The sequence below is a fragment of the Macrobrachium nipponense genome, chromosome 41, assembly GCF_015104395.2.
Source record: "Macrobrachium nipponense isolate FS-2020 chromosome 41, ASM1510439v2, whole genome shotgun sequence".
NCBI lineage: Eukaryota > Metazoa > Arthropoda > Malacostraca > Decapoda > Palaemonidae > Macrobrachium > Macrobrachium nipponense.
The window spans coordinates 24,769,466-24,785,001 of NC_061102.1; the positions used below are offsets into that span (position 1 = coordinate 24,769,466).

At 37.7% G+C, this 15,536-nt stretch overlaps 1 protein-coding gene across 2 annotated transcripts in view; it reads right to left on the reverse strand.

Moving 5' to 3' along the window:
• Positions 1-6,771, reverse strand: part of LOC135212611 (forkhead box protein K2-like) — a 66,846-nt gene extending 60,075 nt beyond the window's left edge. Inside the window, exon 1 of one of the 2 annotated variants that reach the window (XM_064246187.1) lies at positions 6,295-6,771. In XM_064246187.1, coding sequence (XP_064102257.1) covers positions 6,295-6,656 — 362 coding nt within the window. In that variant the 5' untranslated portion in view covers positions 6,657-6,771. The remainder of the gene's footprint in view (positions 1-6,294) is intronic. The other variant, XM_064246186.1, reaches the window with a different exon arrangement.
• Between the last annotated feature and the right edge of the window lie 8,765 nt (positions 6,772-15,536).

The window sequence follows — 15,536 nt, forward strand, 5'->3', positions numbered from 1 at the left end:
GACAGCAATCGAATCCGATAGCAACATCCGTTATTGTATCATCCGCGTGGGACGGTAATTACTGTATTCATGTTATAAATGCAGCTGAAGCTAATAAGGCAAAATTACGTTCATCAGCAACCTGGACAGAAGTCCCCCGAGCTTTTGTATGAATTCCAACGCAGCACGTGGTAAAAGAAACTAATAGCATGAAAGAGCTCACTTACTGTTGTTTCACACAGACAAAGGATTAATAACATATATAAAGTGGTAAGGTTCGTAATACCTATGAAAACGACGTGAAAAACGAACGGAATCCTAAATTTAACGCCATCTAACCCGAGGGAAAAAACTAGTTTCCAATGAGACGTATCAGTCAACTTTTGGTCTTAAATTACATCGTAAGACGAACAGTATGACTTCGTTACATAAGTTAAGTATCCAGATATTCATTAATATGCTAAGGCAACAAAAAACATTAGCCGAGACCAAGTGATATGGTTGAATCTGAAGCCAAGGAGAAAAAAAAAATAGACTAGCCGCATCGTTGTCTGTCTAAACCACACCTCCTTACAATAGTGCTGTTTGACGACAAGCTAGTGTAATTGTAATTTAATTGAAAAGTAATAAAATAATATTTAAAGGTAATTAAATTAACTTTATTAGGCCTAATATTAATTTCAGTTGTCATTGTAATTTGATAATACGACTGGTAATACTTTGTAACTGTAATTGACATAAGCTCAATGTAAATACTGACGGCAATAGTCTGTTAGACGTATGAAGACGTCATACATACAAATTCCTTATATCTGACATCTGATTATATGCCCCAAGATAGATACCTCATTGACTATATTAAATGTCAACATAGTTGAAGACACGTCTCCTTTAAGACGTTTGTACAAACTTGGGGCATAAGTGAGAGTGTTGTTACGTTAGTCATTTTAGTCAATCAGGAGAGAAGGAGATGGATACGGCGACGCAAACCCGTATTCGTCATCCGCTGATTCCAGCGTGAATGACTGCCGAGTTTAGTGGTTTATACTACGCCAATATGATGATACACATAATACAATTATAATGCTTTAGTGTTTCGGACAGAATCGATCTTCATTCTGTTCGATTACATTCATATTAATTATCCCCAATCGGATTCTCTTTTTTTGTTCGTTTTCAATTACCTGTACTGAATTATCCGAAGTCATAATGCCTTGAGCCTACAGCGTTAGCCAATATAAAAATAACTACCGATATGTTGTACATCGAATACTTTAGGTTAGGCTAGGCTACTGAATATGCATACGATATATCATCGTGAACACTAGGCTAACCGTAGTTAATTTTATTCGATTTCTCTTCATACTGAATATCGTAAGTCAATCTGCATTGAACGGAGAATTAGTCGATATTAACAATTATCGTATCGTATACGTAGAGGAAAGTAACCTTAAAGACGAAGGAGCATATCTGAAAGACCAACCCTGGCCTAAAAGCTTCTGATGCAAGGAACTCGAAGCAGGAAAAAGCCTAAAGATGCTCTAAGGACACTGTGCCTCTAAAAACTACTACTTTAATAGAAAACCGACCGAAGAAGCCTGCACTTCTCTTCCTAAACTAAACACTATGTTTATGTTTAGTTTTTATCATCCTGAGAACTTACACATCGAGGGAAGGGGAATCTGCTGCCAACACTGCCTGCTCCGCGCCAGGGGGGACGGCGGATCCTGCCCTCTGGGCTTGCGGATCCCCATAACCCCCAGCACCGGTTAGGGCTGATTCTGGAACAGGCAGGGGAGCTGGAAAAGAACGATTAGTAATTTCAGTATCCCTATTGCTCGATCTATCCTGACATAATCTTAACATAAAATCGGTAACAGAGATGTCATCGAGGGAAGGGGAATCTGCTGCCAACACTGCCTGCTCCGCGCCAGGGGGGACGGCGGATCCTGCCATGCCCTCTGGGCTTGCGGATCCCCATAACCACCAGCACGGTTAGAACTGATTCTGGAACAGGCAGGGGAGCTGGAAAAGAACGATTAGTAATTTTAGTATCCCTATTGCTCGATCTATCCTCACATAATCTTGACATAAAATCGGTAACAGAGATGTCATACTCGATGTCAGCGTACTCTCAAGTCTCTTAAAGAGCACTGTCTCTAAGCTTTATCTTGATCTACGTTAGTCTCTTCTGCCTACAGTTACTTCTTAATACGAGACCTTTCCTATGTTTGAAATACCCTAACATCTGGTCCAAAGACCACTCCTGACATTCCAAACATCTGGTCTTTACATTATATTGGACAGGCCTACAATTTACGCATAAGGAATGACTATCGTGTCATAGGGTACTCATCCTTTCTTGCATTGTTGGCAAAGACGAAACGTTGTTGTACTTCCGCTCGTCGTTTTCTGTGATGTCGTGGCCGAGGATGCAGTAGTCGTTGTCGTAGCCTGTGTGTTTTTTCTTCCTTTGCAGAATCAAATGTCTAATGACAAGGTATTAAGAGCAATCCAACCGTAATCCAAAGGGATGCGTATTCGTCACCCAATTCAATCAAATCAAAGGTGCAAATGAAGGCCGGGCAAGACCAAAAAGGAGTTCGCTGTGGATACATCTGTACTCCCACCGCGAACGATAAATGATTGACGTGAGAGGGGCAAGGTGTGACCAGCCCGTGAGGCAGGGCTACTAGCGGTGCTCGGTAACTAGGTAACGAGGGTGTTTGCCAGGAGATTGGCAACACTGATCGTTTATTTTAACCAAAGATTTGGTCAAATTTTTAATAAATGATGGTTCGGCTGGTAAGTGACCAGGGCTAGTTCAGGTGTCAGGGGGTGTATTGCAATATACGTATTTATTTTGTATATGATTGCCTTTTCTCGGCTGTGAAGTTGATGCTATTCATGGCTGTGAGATGACCAGGAATGACGTTAACGTTAAGTCGGTCTCAAAGTCACTCTACACTTAGGTCAGGCCAAAACTTTGTTGCCATATCGTATTCAAGCAATATAATGTCATTGTTTTAACAAAAATACTTGTCTTGAAATGAAATAATATCCGTATCTAACCCCTATTAACGTCCGTATCTAACCCTATGTCACATAACGCCAAGATCAAATTGCTTAGATTTCTCAAAAATATATTCATACGACAAAGTTGAATCGCAATAATCAAAGCAACAATCAGTAATTCTAAGGAGGAGCTTTCCAAGCAGATTTTTTTTATGAAAGAAATTTTTGGACTGAACAATATAAGACAAGGGCATGTAAAAAATTTTTTTTAGTCAATTTGTATTTTTCATAAATAACAAACCTTAGGATAATACTAGCGCGAAGCTGGAAACCGGTAGATTTTAATATGGGATAAAATTAAAATATCTGAGTAATATTTTTTACCACAGCCTATGCTAAATTGTCTATGAAAAAACTGCAACTATGCATTTGTTATTCAATCTTTTTTCATTAAATGCGTGAATTCCAACAATTCTAATGCACAATTATTTTTTTAATATTAACCTTTGATGGAGTGGCATCATCACAAGTATTTATAACAGATTTTGATGATGGACGGCCTAACTCATGTGAGTATTAATAATGAGCGCCACACGACTTGGAGGAATTTAGCAATAAAGATGTTCAAATCACTTAGCAATTCATAAGTGACTAATGGCAAATGTAGTAGCTCAACAGGACAGGCCAATCACTATGCCTTGAGACTTGATGGGGAAATGTATTGCCTCTCTCTATCCCCATGATGTCTTTTTATTTATTTCCTCAAAAATATGTCCATGGATTGCTGTTAGTTTCACTTCTTTATCTTTTATGATGTTAAGTCAGTTATACTGCAAAGAAAAGTGCACAGAAAGATTTGAAAAAACATGTATACCCTAAAAAAAGTTACTGCATCTCCCATCTCAATAAATCTCATCAATATTTTACAATAAACATAATCAATTTGTTACTGATTTTAGTTCTTATCTGTTATATTTACAAAATTAAATAAAATTAGAAGAAAACATGTAGAACTTGGCAAAACTTACGCATCTTGAAAAAGAGGCCCTGCACAGGGTTGGAAATATTCACTTTTCAACTTCCCATTTTAATTACAAAAATGCTTAATTTTTTTTTTTTTACACCATGTGCATTTGCATATCTTCCTCTTTCCATGACTTTTTTTTTTTCTTAAATTGGCCAACCTTAAAGTTTGCCCAATCTAGGGGTATGCTTAATATATATTTAGCCAGTCCCTTGTGAGTTGAAATACGTTCATAAAAAAATCCTAACATAGTTGTAAAAAAAAATTTTTCTTTTATATGAGACAACCAGTATTTCCTCTCTGTATCATGACTACAGGGCAAAATTATTACTACAACTAAGAGATGTTTAATCAAGGTAACTGCTTATAATGATACACAAGTATCAGGCACTTTGATCAGATCTTTCTATGTATACCCTACATGTTGCCAAAGTTTAAATATTTTGGCAAAACTAACTTAGCCTATGCTTTAGACGTTTGCTATATACCTATAGCCTACATGTTGCCACATAGGATTAAAATTTGTTTGATAAAATTGAAGGCTAATTGGCAACCAGGCTATTTACAACCTTTTCGGTAAATTTTTACAACAGTTCCAAGTCGGCTTTTCTTAAATAATTATGTATTTTCCTATGTTCTAATGTGTTTTGCATGATTATGATAGTAATTCATGTGGGAAATTACTATCACCATAATCGTTCGAAACACATTAAAACACATATAATTACTTTACAAAAACTGAGTTGGAACAGTTGTCAAAATAAGCTAACTGGTTACAAAGGACACAATTCCAGACCTAACAGATTAGCGCTATTGACACGGCACTCTACCGTAGGGTGACGCTATTGTCAGTTTTTTAACGTGTTTTCAGTAAGGGGATGGCAGAATGGGGCTTCATGCCTCACCCACATTTTTAATGATTCACAGCAATCTCATATACTGGCAAGTGGAAATACTGCGCTGTGTGCGCTAGCTCTAACTAAATTTAAACAGTATTGCTTACTACACTTTAAACATTCCACGGTTGCATTAAGTGTTGAAGTTAACAAAAACGTGAGAAATATTTCGATAATGGGGACTGTTATATAGGGTAAAAACCGCATGGTACAGGGGTGGACCATGTACGATCAATGTGTACAACCCCAAGAAAAGTACATTATAACGCGTCCTGACACCGGAGTAGAGGTCTTTAGCTCCGTTTCTCACCAACAAGTCGCGACTGATGCCCATCTCCGATGTCAGGACGCGTTATAATGTACTTTTTTGGGGGGTTCACGCTGATCGTACATGGTCCACCCATGTACCATGCGGTTTTTTACCCTAGTACCTAGTATATACATTCATTTCTCGGATATGGTGGATTTCCCAAAAAGATTTTCAGTGACAAAGTTAAGGTAAACATTTTATTAGGCCAATGCAACTACCTAAATACTAAAATTATAGAAATAAGTTGGAACTGTTGTACAATAGCCTAAATACAGCCTTTTCTTTATGCTTTTAGTTATTTAGGTCTGTTTTTTGTTAAGGCATTTACTGTATTTTGTTGTTTACACATTCACCCCCAAGGGGCTGGTACTAAACGCTGTGCCAACAAACTACACATAAACTGGTAGTTACCAAAAGAAGTAGGGCATGATAGCAGTCAAGTTTTGGAATTTTTTTTCACGAATAAGCTACTCTAAAGTAGACTACTCAATACATTACCTAAAGCATTAGCCTGGGTAACTACCTAGCCTATAGCTGGCTATTGCCCTGATGACATTTTTGGGTGTTTTTTATCTGAATGATTCACGAGAAAATGTTATTGGTCTTTTAGGGAGCAACCCTAAACATCTACTGACTAGCAAGTACACACTGCCTATCCTCGAATACCTAGAACCTTAGGCTACACCTGATAAAAAAAAAAATAAGCCCAGAGCTCGAAAGTAGGCTATAACACCTCAGTAATTGCTTCCAAATTATAATAAATTTCGACGTTACGGTCGTCTGCTTCGACTTCACATCAAACTACAGAAATCATTGAAGCCTAAATTACACTTCAGGTCACTTTGCCTGGCCTACTACACCCGTGCCTGCGTTGACAGGAACCAAACCCCTGGCGGTGATTTAACACCAAATTCATTGATTTGTCAGCATTATTTCTTTTACAAACGCACAAGCATCCACTAAAGCACTCAACTCGAGGCACTCGACCAACGAGCGACGACTGAACGACGGTGAAAAGGGCAAGCTAACTCGCACTTGCCTCAGCGAGCGAGGGGGAAAGCTCGACTTACTGTCTTGGCAGCTGGAGAGGTGGGGCGCCCTTGCGCTGGAAGACCCCATCTACGAACACGCCGTTCTTGCCATTGCAAATCATGTAGAAATGCGGAGTTTCGAAGTAAATCTCAATATGGCGGCGAGAAACGAAGGAATTGTGGCCCATGTTGACGTCGACGTCGCCCTTGCTGGAGTTGCGCCCGATCACCACCCGACTCTGGCGAACCATGTATTCGAATTCTTTGCCTTCCAACCTTGCAATGGGCGTTCCCTTGCGGTCGGGCGACCAGGGCACGCGGTGGGGCGACGTCGGGGCACTCTTCTGAAGGGCTAGCAGGGCCCAAGCATGCTGGTCGGGCCCCTTGACAGGAGCAGACATCGTGTGAAACCTAGGAGCCGGTGAAGATGGCGACACCGCTACACACACATAAGGGAGCCGCGTGCGCAACACCACAACATACCACTAGAGCACAGACACTCAATTACCCACAATGCACCGTCGCACTACCACACCGACAAAACAACATCGATCAGCGACGTTCACTTTTGTTTACATTCCAATGTTTGTAAACAAATACCCACATGGGTTCATATACATGAAAGATGTCCTCTTTATTAATAGAGTTCAATTCAGAATCATATAACAACGATCAAGCGCGAAACAGACCCATGAAAAGCTGCGGAGTTATACGCAGACTAAAACTTTATTACAACTCTGGAGAAGTTCACCCACTACCCCCTTGCCCCCACACTTGTCTCTTCCAAAAAAGGTAATGGTGAGGATGTCATACATTACTAACACAACTTTCATAGTGGACATTTTAAAAAGCATATTTTTAAAGTTCTAAAAATTATAACTTTAATTCACATTTAACAAGCATCGGCAACTTGCAATATTTTGTACGACTAACTTTTAAAGTTTCACATAAAAAGTTGATCACATCTAATACGCAAATGCTGGCGTATCCAAACCCAAAGCTCATTAAAACAAGGTTTTGCATAGTAACAGGGAAAACAAGTAAACGACCATACATTTAATGTCACCTTTTTTTTACATTATGACCATTGTTGTTTACAGATATGTTAGTGAACAATTTAAGGCAGTGGCTAGGTTGAACAGTTTAAGGGAATGATTAGGTTTTTAAAACTTCAGCTGACTTTTACTTCGTAAAAAATATTTCGGACTAACATACAACGCACCTCAAACGTAAAACTTTTAGATTTTGAAGATATTAATGACATTAAACAATAACCAAGTTAAAACCAATTAAAAATTTAAATTCACTCATGATATTACTGGGGTCATTTCTACGTAGTAACAATGACTGCGTTTAAGAATGAGCATTTGGGAAAGACCTGGAGTGCAGCGGACAAAGTTTTAAAGGCCTGGCGTTTATGAAAGCTTAATTATGAGTCTTTCTCCGGTGGTAACAATTAAGGCTCTTAGTAGTATATAGTATCTCCGTAAGTAAGTAAGTAATAATAATAATAATAATAATAATAATAATAATAACTGATAATACGATTGTTTTTATTATATTAATGGATTTGTATAAAATTTAATTGGACAATATTTATACATTACTGGAACGCTTGCTGTTTTTATCATCTATTAACAATATAGTGTACAAGCTTACAAGGTCATATTTGTGAGGAGCGGGTGCATTCGTTTTTATTCGCCTCCACTTGTGACACAACATAATTTCCAACAAAGAAAGAATGGTGGTGGCTGAGTTGCTTACAATAAACGAACAATTGGCCAGTTTTTGGGATATTCAGTTCCATTCGTTCTGTGGTGCTGTTAATTTGCCATGTCTTATTTTGAATTATTGTTGTTTACGATTTCCCGTGGCGGGAAAATTTAAGGTTTTCCCTAAATAAACATCACAAACGCACACACACACACACACACACACACACACACATATATATATATATATATATATATATATATATATATATATATATATATATATATGTGCGTGTGTGTGTGTGTGTGTGTTTGTGTATGGACATATTTTTTCTCATTAATGAGAGGCTTTCCTGAAGCGAAAAAAGTGTAGACTGAGTCGAAATCTAGATAAAAAAAGATAGTATCTGCGAATAATGCCATTGACTTCAATAGGAATTAAACACACACACACACACACACACACACACACACACACACATATATATATATATATATATATATATATATATATATATATATAGTGCATAAAATTCTCTCTCTCTCTCTCTCTCTCTCTCTCTCTCTCTCTCTCTCCTCTCTCTCTCTCTTATACGTACTTTCACTTCAGGTTGTGAGCAAACATGCTCAGATATAATTGTTTGTAAACAAGTCACAGCTATAAAAACAACAACAAACCACGTGTTCTTTAAAAGTCAAAACAACGTGCTGACATTATAAAGGTCAATCGCTAAGCCGCAGGTAGGAGTTGAATCATAGATCCCAGGAGAAGGATAGCTATATCACCAAGATTTTAGAGATCAAGGGATAAAGATTAGGATGACCGGAGTATTGAAAAAAAAAATCTTAAGAAGATATATCCGTTTTTAGAGGAAAAGTTGACCAATTTGATCTTTAATAGAGAAAGTTATGCCCCGTCGTATCATGATATCCGCCCAAATTATACTTTAGCTACGAAAGGTTTAGACTTTTCCACAATTAGCGGCATTGACACGCTTCCCATCATGCCAAAGGAGGTATTTAATCCTAATCCTAGAGGTTAAGGTTAATCCTGAGAGAGAGTGGGCATATACGAGCGTAGTACTATTCGGCTATTTGCTTTTATTTAGAGTGACTTCGTTTTAAAGTAATCTCTGCCATGTATGCTTACGTTTAACGCATGTAGTAGACTTAAATATTGTATATATATATATATTATATATATATATATATATAGATATATATATATATAGATATATATATATATATGTGTGTGTGTGTGTGTGTAAAGTGTTATATATACAGACACACACATATATGTATATATTTATATATTTATATATATATATATATATATATATATATATATAAAACTCTAATTAAATTTTCATTCAAGCCATTGAAAAAATGTAAGCACAGAAAGGTCCCAGTATGATGTTTGATCTCAGTGTTTTGCTTTTGTACCGACGAATGGTGGGAAGTGACAGCTGTGACCCGTGGTCACTTCACCTTAATCATCCTTACACGAGGAAATGGCAGCGCCGCTCAAAAAATCTGCCAAATCTACCAAATTGTCCCACTTTTCCCTGAAAAGTTTGAACGAGTTTAAGAGAATTGGCAAGAGTGCTAATCACTATCGAGTATCAACCTTTTGTAGCCAGAGTTATAAAGTCGGAGATGGAGATGATGAGACTATGATAGATACATAATTCCTTCTGGCCAAGATATGCGCCTACAAAGGTAATAACAGGGCTGGAATTCAGAGTAATACCTTTTGCACACAGGGTCTAAGACGCTAATGAGGGCAGACGCCTCACAAACAACTTGGGTTAAATCTACCGATAGCCATTCCTACGTCATTTCAATAATACGACCACCACGTGGCCCTGTCGAGACAATCGTGCCATCTTTCCGAGTTAGATTATTCTCTGGGCAGCTAAACGTTCTTTACTTTGCGTACCCGAGTTTTCTTTTCTTCCTACCAGCATATTTTTAATATAGTATACTGAATGCATCTACCCTTTAACGAATTTCTACAGTTTTTAAATGACAGGCCAAATCAATATGTGAAGAACTGGTTACGTGTTGTCAGTAAACGGTTAAGTAGTCGAGTTTCAGTAACGGAAAAGCGACAAATTTTGAAACCTGTCAAGTGTTCTTTTTGTTCAGATCAGCAGCTTCGAGGTGTTACTCATGATGAAGAAGATTATTTTTTGATGACTTCTTGTAGGGAGGCAACGATGTACCTACCCACTAACCAAACCTTGATGAAGATTGAAGACTCAAACAATCTGCAATCAGCTTATAGTAGCTACAAGAATTTTGTTGGGCATCATCGGCGGGAAGCTAATAGAGTTTCTAGGTTTGGCAAGATAAATTGTATTCTTAATTAGGAAATAAACAGCACGAAATAATATTTCTGATATGTCTTTGATGACTGACGGTTGGACTTTTCTCTCTCTCTCTCAACCTAAGGGAAAGACTGGGTTACTTCCTAGATCCTTTGAAGCAAATCAATCTGCGGCTAATGTTCCACTTCCTGATACTCGTCAGCCTGAGGCACTTCTCGACAGGTGTTTCTTTCAAGGGTCACTGTAGGATATGTATCAATAATTTGGATAATTCGAGTGGGAAAACTCTAGACTGATCATTTCAACATTCGTCAAAAAACGGAAAACAAAGTCCAGGTTCCATATCCCGAACAAGTATAAATGTTGACTGTAACTATTACAGGCAAATGCCAATCCCTTTGGCGTCCTCTAGCATTCCTTAAAAATTCATGTTCCAGCGTTTGCTTCCTGGTTACCACCACTTCAGCAAATCTGATTTGGCTAGGATACATTCATGGTAATTTGGACTAAAGACCTAGTCACTTTATCATTAGGTGTCAAATGTTGTGTTACTTTTCCTCATTCTCAGCATTCCCTGTGTTTGGAGAAGGCGAGATTTGATGATGTGTTTCCAAGATTCAAGTCTGTCTTGTTTTATATTGATCTAGAAGGAACGATGATTGAATTTGTTTTGTTATATTTCCTTTAGTGATTGTTACTTTTTTCTCATGTAGTACATAATCTTTCTATTGTGTGAAGATTTGCTTTTTGTTTTTTTTAAGTTGGCAGTTTCATATTTGTTCAGTCTGACTGTACAATAATAATAATAATAATAATAATAATATAATAATAATAATAATAATGAATAATAATAATAATAATAATAATAATGATAATAATAATAATAATAATAATAATAATAATAATTGAAAAAGAAACCCACAAATTCAATTTGTAACTTGTTTACTTCTAAGTATTTACATTTAGTTTTACTCCACACTCGAGTACTTTCAGGCCTCTGTGGCCCATTCTCAAGAGATGTTGGGATGTTAGCCTGGGTCAAGGCCCAGCAGTCTTCTGGAACTTCTTCTCGTTGTGCTGTCATTTATGCGATGGCTGTTCTGGTTTTCTTGAGAGTTGCCAATCCCCTCTTGTCGCTCTGATATCCTGAGCTGATGGTCAATTGGATTCACCCTTGTGGTAAGGGTGTGGTCACCGTAAGTCTGTTGGGCAGGAAACCTAATCTCCAGGTCAGCAGGGTCAATCTTAGCTTCTTTTAATATCAAGCTCGGCTTATGGGATCTTCTGAGGTAAAACCTTGTTTCCTTCAATTACTTTGATCTCTCTGATAAGCGCACCTTCTACTACCCTCCTGTGACTAATTTTCTTGCTTTTGTATATAAGCCTACTGTTTTTGAAATCCATCCTATGGTCATTTTCCCAACAATGTCTAGCTATAGCACTCCCCAATGAGAGTTAAGCTGTACTGCCCTTCTATGTTCTTGGACTCTAGTCCTTATTCCCCTACCTGATTCCCCCACATATCTGTCTCCACAATTATTGCAATTGATTATGTATACCCCGCTACATCATCTGTATTACTGTCTCTCCTTCCAAATTTATTTTTACATACTTTGTTTTTTTAAGGTATTATCAAAGGTATATACAAATTTATATTGACTTTCTTTCATTTTTGAAGTGATTTGTTTCATTAGGCATAAAAGGGAGGGCAACTATTTTCTTGTTTTCTTTATTCCATGTACTCTCTACATTCGCTCTGTAAAATATTTTTCTAGCTTTGGTGAGTGCCCTTTTTTGAACCATTCCGGGTATGCAATGCATCGAAGCTTTTATCGATGTAATTTATTTCTTGCTCTATCTTGCAAGGGTCACACGTTCTCATTGCCCTAAGAAATAACCTGTTAGAACCCCTATTTTTATATCATGACTATGAAAAGAGAAGAAATGAATATATGAGTTTGTATGTGTGGGCTTTCTATATGTGCTGAATTCATATCCTGTTTCTTTTCTTTCTATGAGTATGTCTAAAAAGGGCAGTTTATTATTGTTACTTTTCTCTAAAGTGAACTGGATATTGTTATCAAACTTATTGAGCTCTCTAGAAAAGTTTCTATTTTATTTCCATCCCCTTGCAGAATAGCAAAATATCATCCCACGTATCTCCACCATCCTTGCAGTTTTAAGTTAGGGACATTCACATTAGGAACTAGATTAGTTTCGTAATATTCCATATAGATGTTAGCGAGTATATGGAATATTCGAAACTAATCTAGTTCCTAATGTGAATGTCCCTAACTTAAAACTGCAAGGATGGTGGAGATACGTGGATGATATTTTGCTATTCTGCAAGGGGATGGAAATAAAATAGAAACTTTTCTAGATGAGCTCAATAAGTTTGATAACAATATCCAGTTCACTTTAGAGAAAAGTAACAATAATAAACTGCCCTTTTTAGACATACTCATAGAAAGAAAAGAAAACAGGATATGAATTCAGCACATATAGAAAGCCCACACATACAAACTCATATATTCATTTCTTCTCTTTTCATAGTCATGATATAAAAATAGGGGTTCTAACAGGTTTATTTCTTTAGGGCAATGAGAACGTGTGACCCTTGCAAGATAGAGCAAGAAATAAATTACATCGATAAAAGCTTCGATGCATAGCATACCCGGAATGGTTCAGAAAAAAGGGCACTCACCAAAGCTAGAAAAATATTTTACAGAGCGAATTGTAGAGAGTACATGGAATAAAGAAAACAAGAAAATAGTTGCCCTCCCTTTTATGCCTAAAATGAAACAAATCACTTCAAAATGAAAGAAAGTCAATATAAATTTGTATATTACCTTTGAGAATACCTAAAAAACAAAGTATGTAAAAATAAATTGGAAGGAGAAGACAGTAATACAGATGATGTAGCGGGGGTATCATAATCAATTGCAATAATTGTGGAGACAGATATGTGGGGGAATCAGGTAGGGGAATAAGGACTAGAGTCCAAGAACATAGAAGGGCAGTACAGCTTAACTCTCAGGGGAGATGCTATAGCTAGACATTGTTGGGAAAATGACCATAGGATGGATTTCAAAAACAGTAGGCTTATATACAAAAGCAAGAAAATTAGTCACAGGAGGGTAGTAGAAGGTGCGCTTATCAGAGAGATCAAAGTAATTGAAGGAAACAAAGGTTTTACCTCAGAAGATCCCATAAGCCGAGCTTTGATATTAAAAGAAGCTAAGATTGACCCTGCCCTGACCTGGAGATTAGGTTTCCTGCCCAACAGACTTACGGTGACCACACCCTTACCACAAGGGTGAATCCCATTGACCATCACTCAGGATATCAGAGCGACAAGAGGGGATTGGCAACTCTCAAGAAAACCAGAACAGCCATCGCATAAATGACAGCACAACGAGAAGAAGTTCCAGAAGACTGCTGGGCCTTGACCCAGGCTAACATCCCTAACATAACTCTTGAGAATGGGCCACAGAAGGGCCTGAAAGTACTCGAGTGTGGAGTAAAACTAAATGTAAATACTTAGAAGTAAACAAGTTACAAATTGAATTTGTGGGTTTCTTTTTCAATCTTCAGAAGAAAACTGAAAGAAGTTTTTGTTTGGTTAAAATAATAATAATAATAATAATAATGAATGATAATAATAATAATAATAATAATAATAATAATAATAATATAATAATAATAATAATAATAATAATAATAATAATAATAATAATAATTAATATAATAATGATTCCCATGACAAAAGTACTACAGAAGATGGATGCCGGGTACCAACTCAAGAAAAGAGGCAACAAAATCAACCATATGATGTTCATGGACGACATCAAGCTGTATGGTAAGAGCATCAAGGAAATAAATACCCTAATCCAGACTGTAAGGATTGTATCTGGGACATCAGGATATGGAGTTTGGAATAGAAAAATGCGCCTTAGTCAACATACAAAAAGGCAAAGTAACGAGAACTGAAGGGATAAAGATACCAGATGGGAAGCAACATCAAACACATAGATGAGACAGGGTACAAATACCTGGAATAATGGAAGGAGGAGATATAAAACACCAAGAGATGAAGGACACGATCAGGAAAGAATATATGCAGAGACTCAAGGCGATACTCAAGTCAAACTCAACGCCGGAAATATGATAAAAGCCATAAACACATGGGCAGTGCCAGTAATCAGATTCAGCGCAGGAATAGTGGAATGGACGAAGGCAGAACTCCGCAGCATAGATCAGAAAACCAGGAAAACAAATGACAATACACAAAGCACTACACCCAAGAGCAAATACGGACAGACTATACCTAACACGAAGGAAGGAGGGAGAGGACTACTAAGTATAGAGGACTGCGTCAACATCGAAAACAGAGCATGGGCAATATCTGAAAACCAGTGAAGACGAGTGGCTAAAGAGTGCATGGAAGAAGGACTAATAAAGTAGACGAAGACCCAGAAATATACAGAGACAGGAGAAAGACAGAAAGAACAGAGGGCTGGCACAACAAACCAATGCACGGACAATACATGAGACAGACTAAAGAACTAGCCAGTGATGACAATTGGCAATGGCTACAGAGGGGAGAGCTAAAGAAGGAACTGAAGGAATGATAACAGCGGCACAGATCAGGCCTTAAGAACCAGATATGTTCAAAGTACGATAGACGGAAATAACATCTCTCCCATATGTAGGAAGTGCAATACGAAAAATGAAACCATAAACCACATAGCAAGTGAATGCCCGGCACTGCACAGAACCAGTACAAAAGAGGCATGATTCAGTGGCAAAAGCCCTCCACTGGAGCCTGTGCAAGAAACATCAGCTACCTTGCAGTCATAAGTGGTACTGAGCACCAACCTGAAGGAGTGATAGAAAACGATCAGGCAAAGATCCTCTGGGACTATGGTATCAGAACGGATAGAGTGATACGTGCAAAACAGACCAGACGTGACGTTGATTGACAAAGTCAAGAACAAAGTATCACTCATTGATGTCGCAATACCATGGGACACCAGAGTTGAAGAGAAAGAGAGGGAAAAAAAACTGGATAAGTATCAAGATCTGAAAATAGAAATAAGAAGAATATGGGATATGCCAGTGGAAATCGTACCCATAATCATAGGAGCACTAGGCACGATCCAAGATCCCTGAAAAGGAATCTAGAAAAAACTAGAGGCTGAAGTAGCTCCAGGACTCATGCAGAAGAGTGTGATCCTAG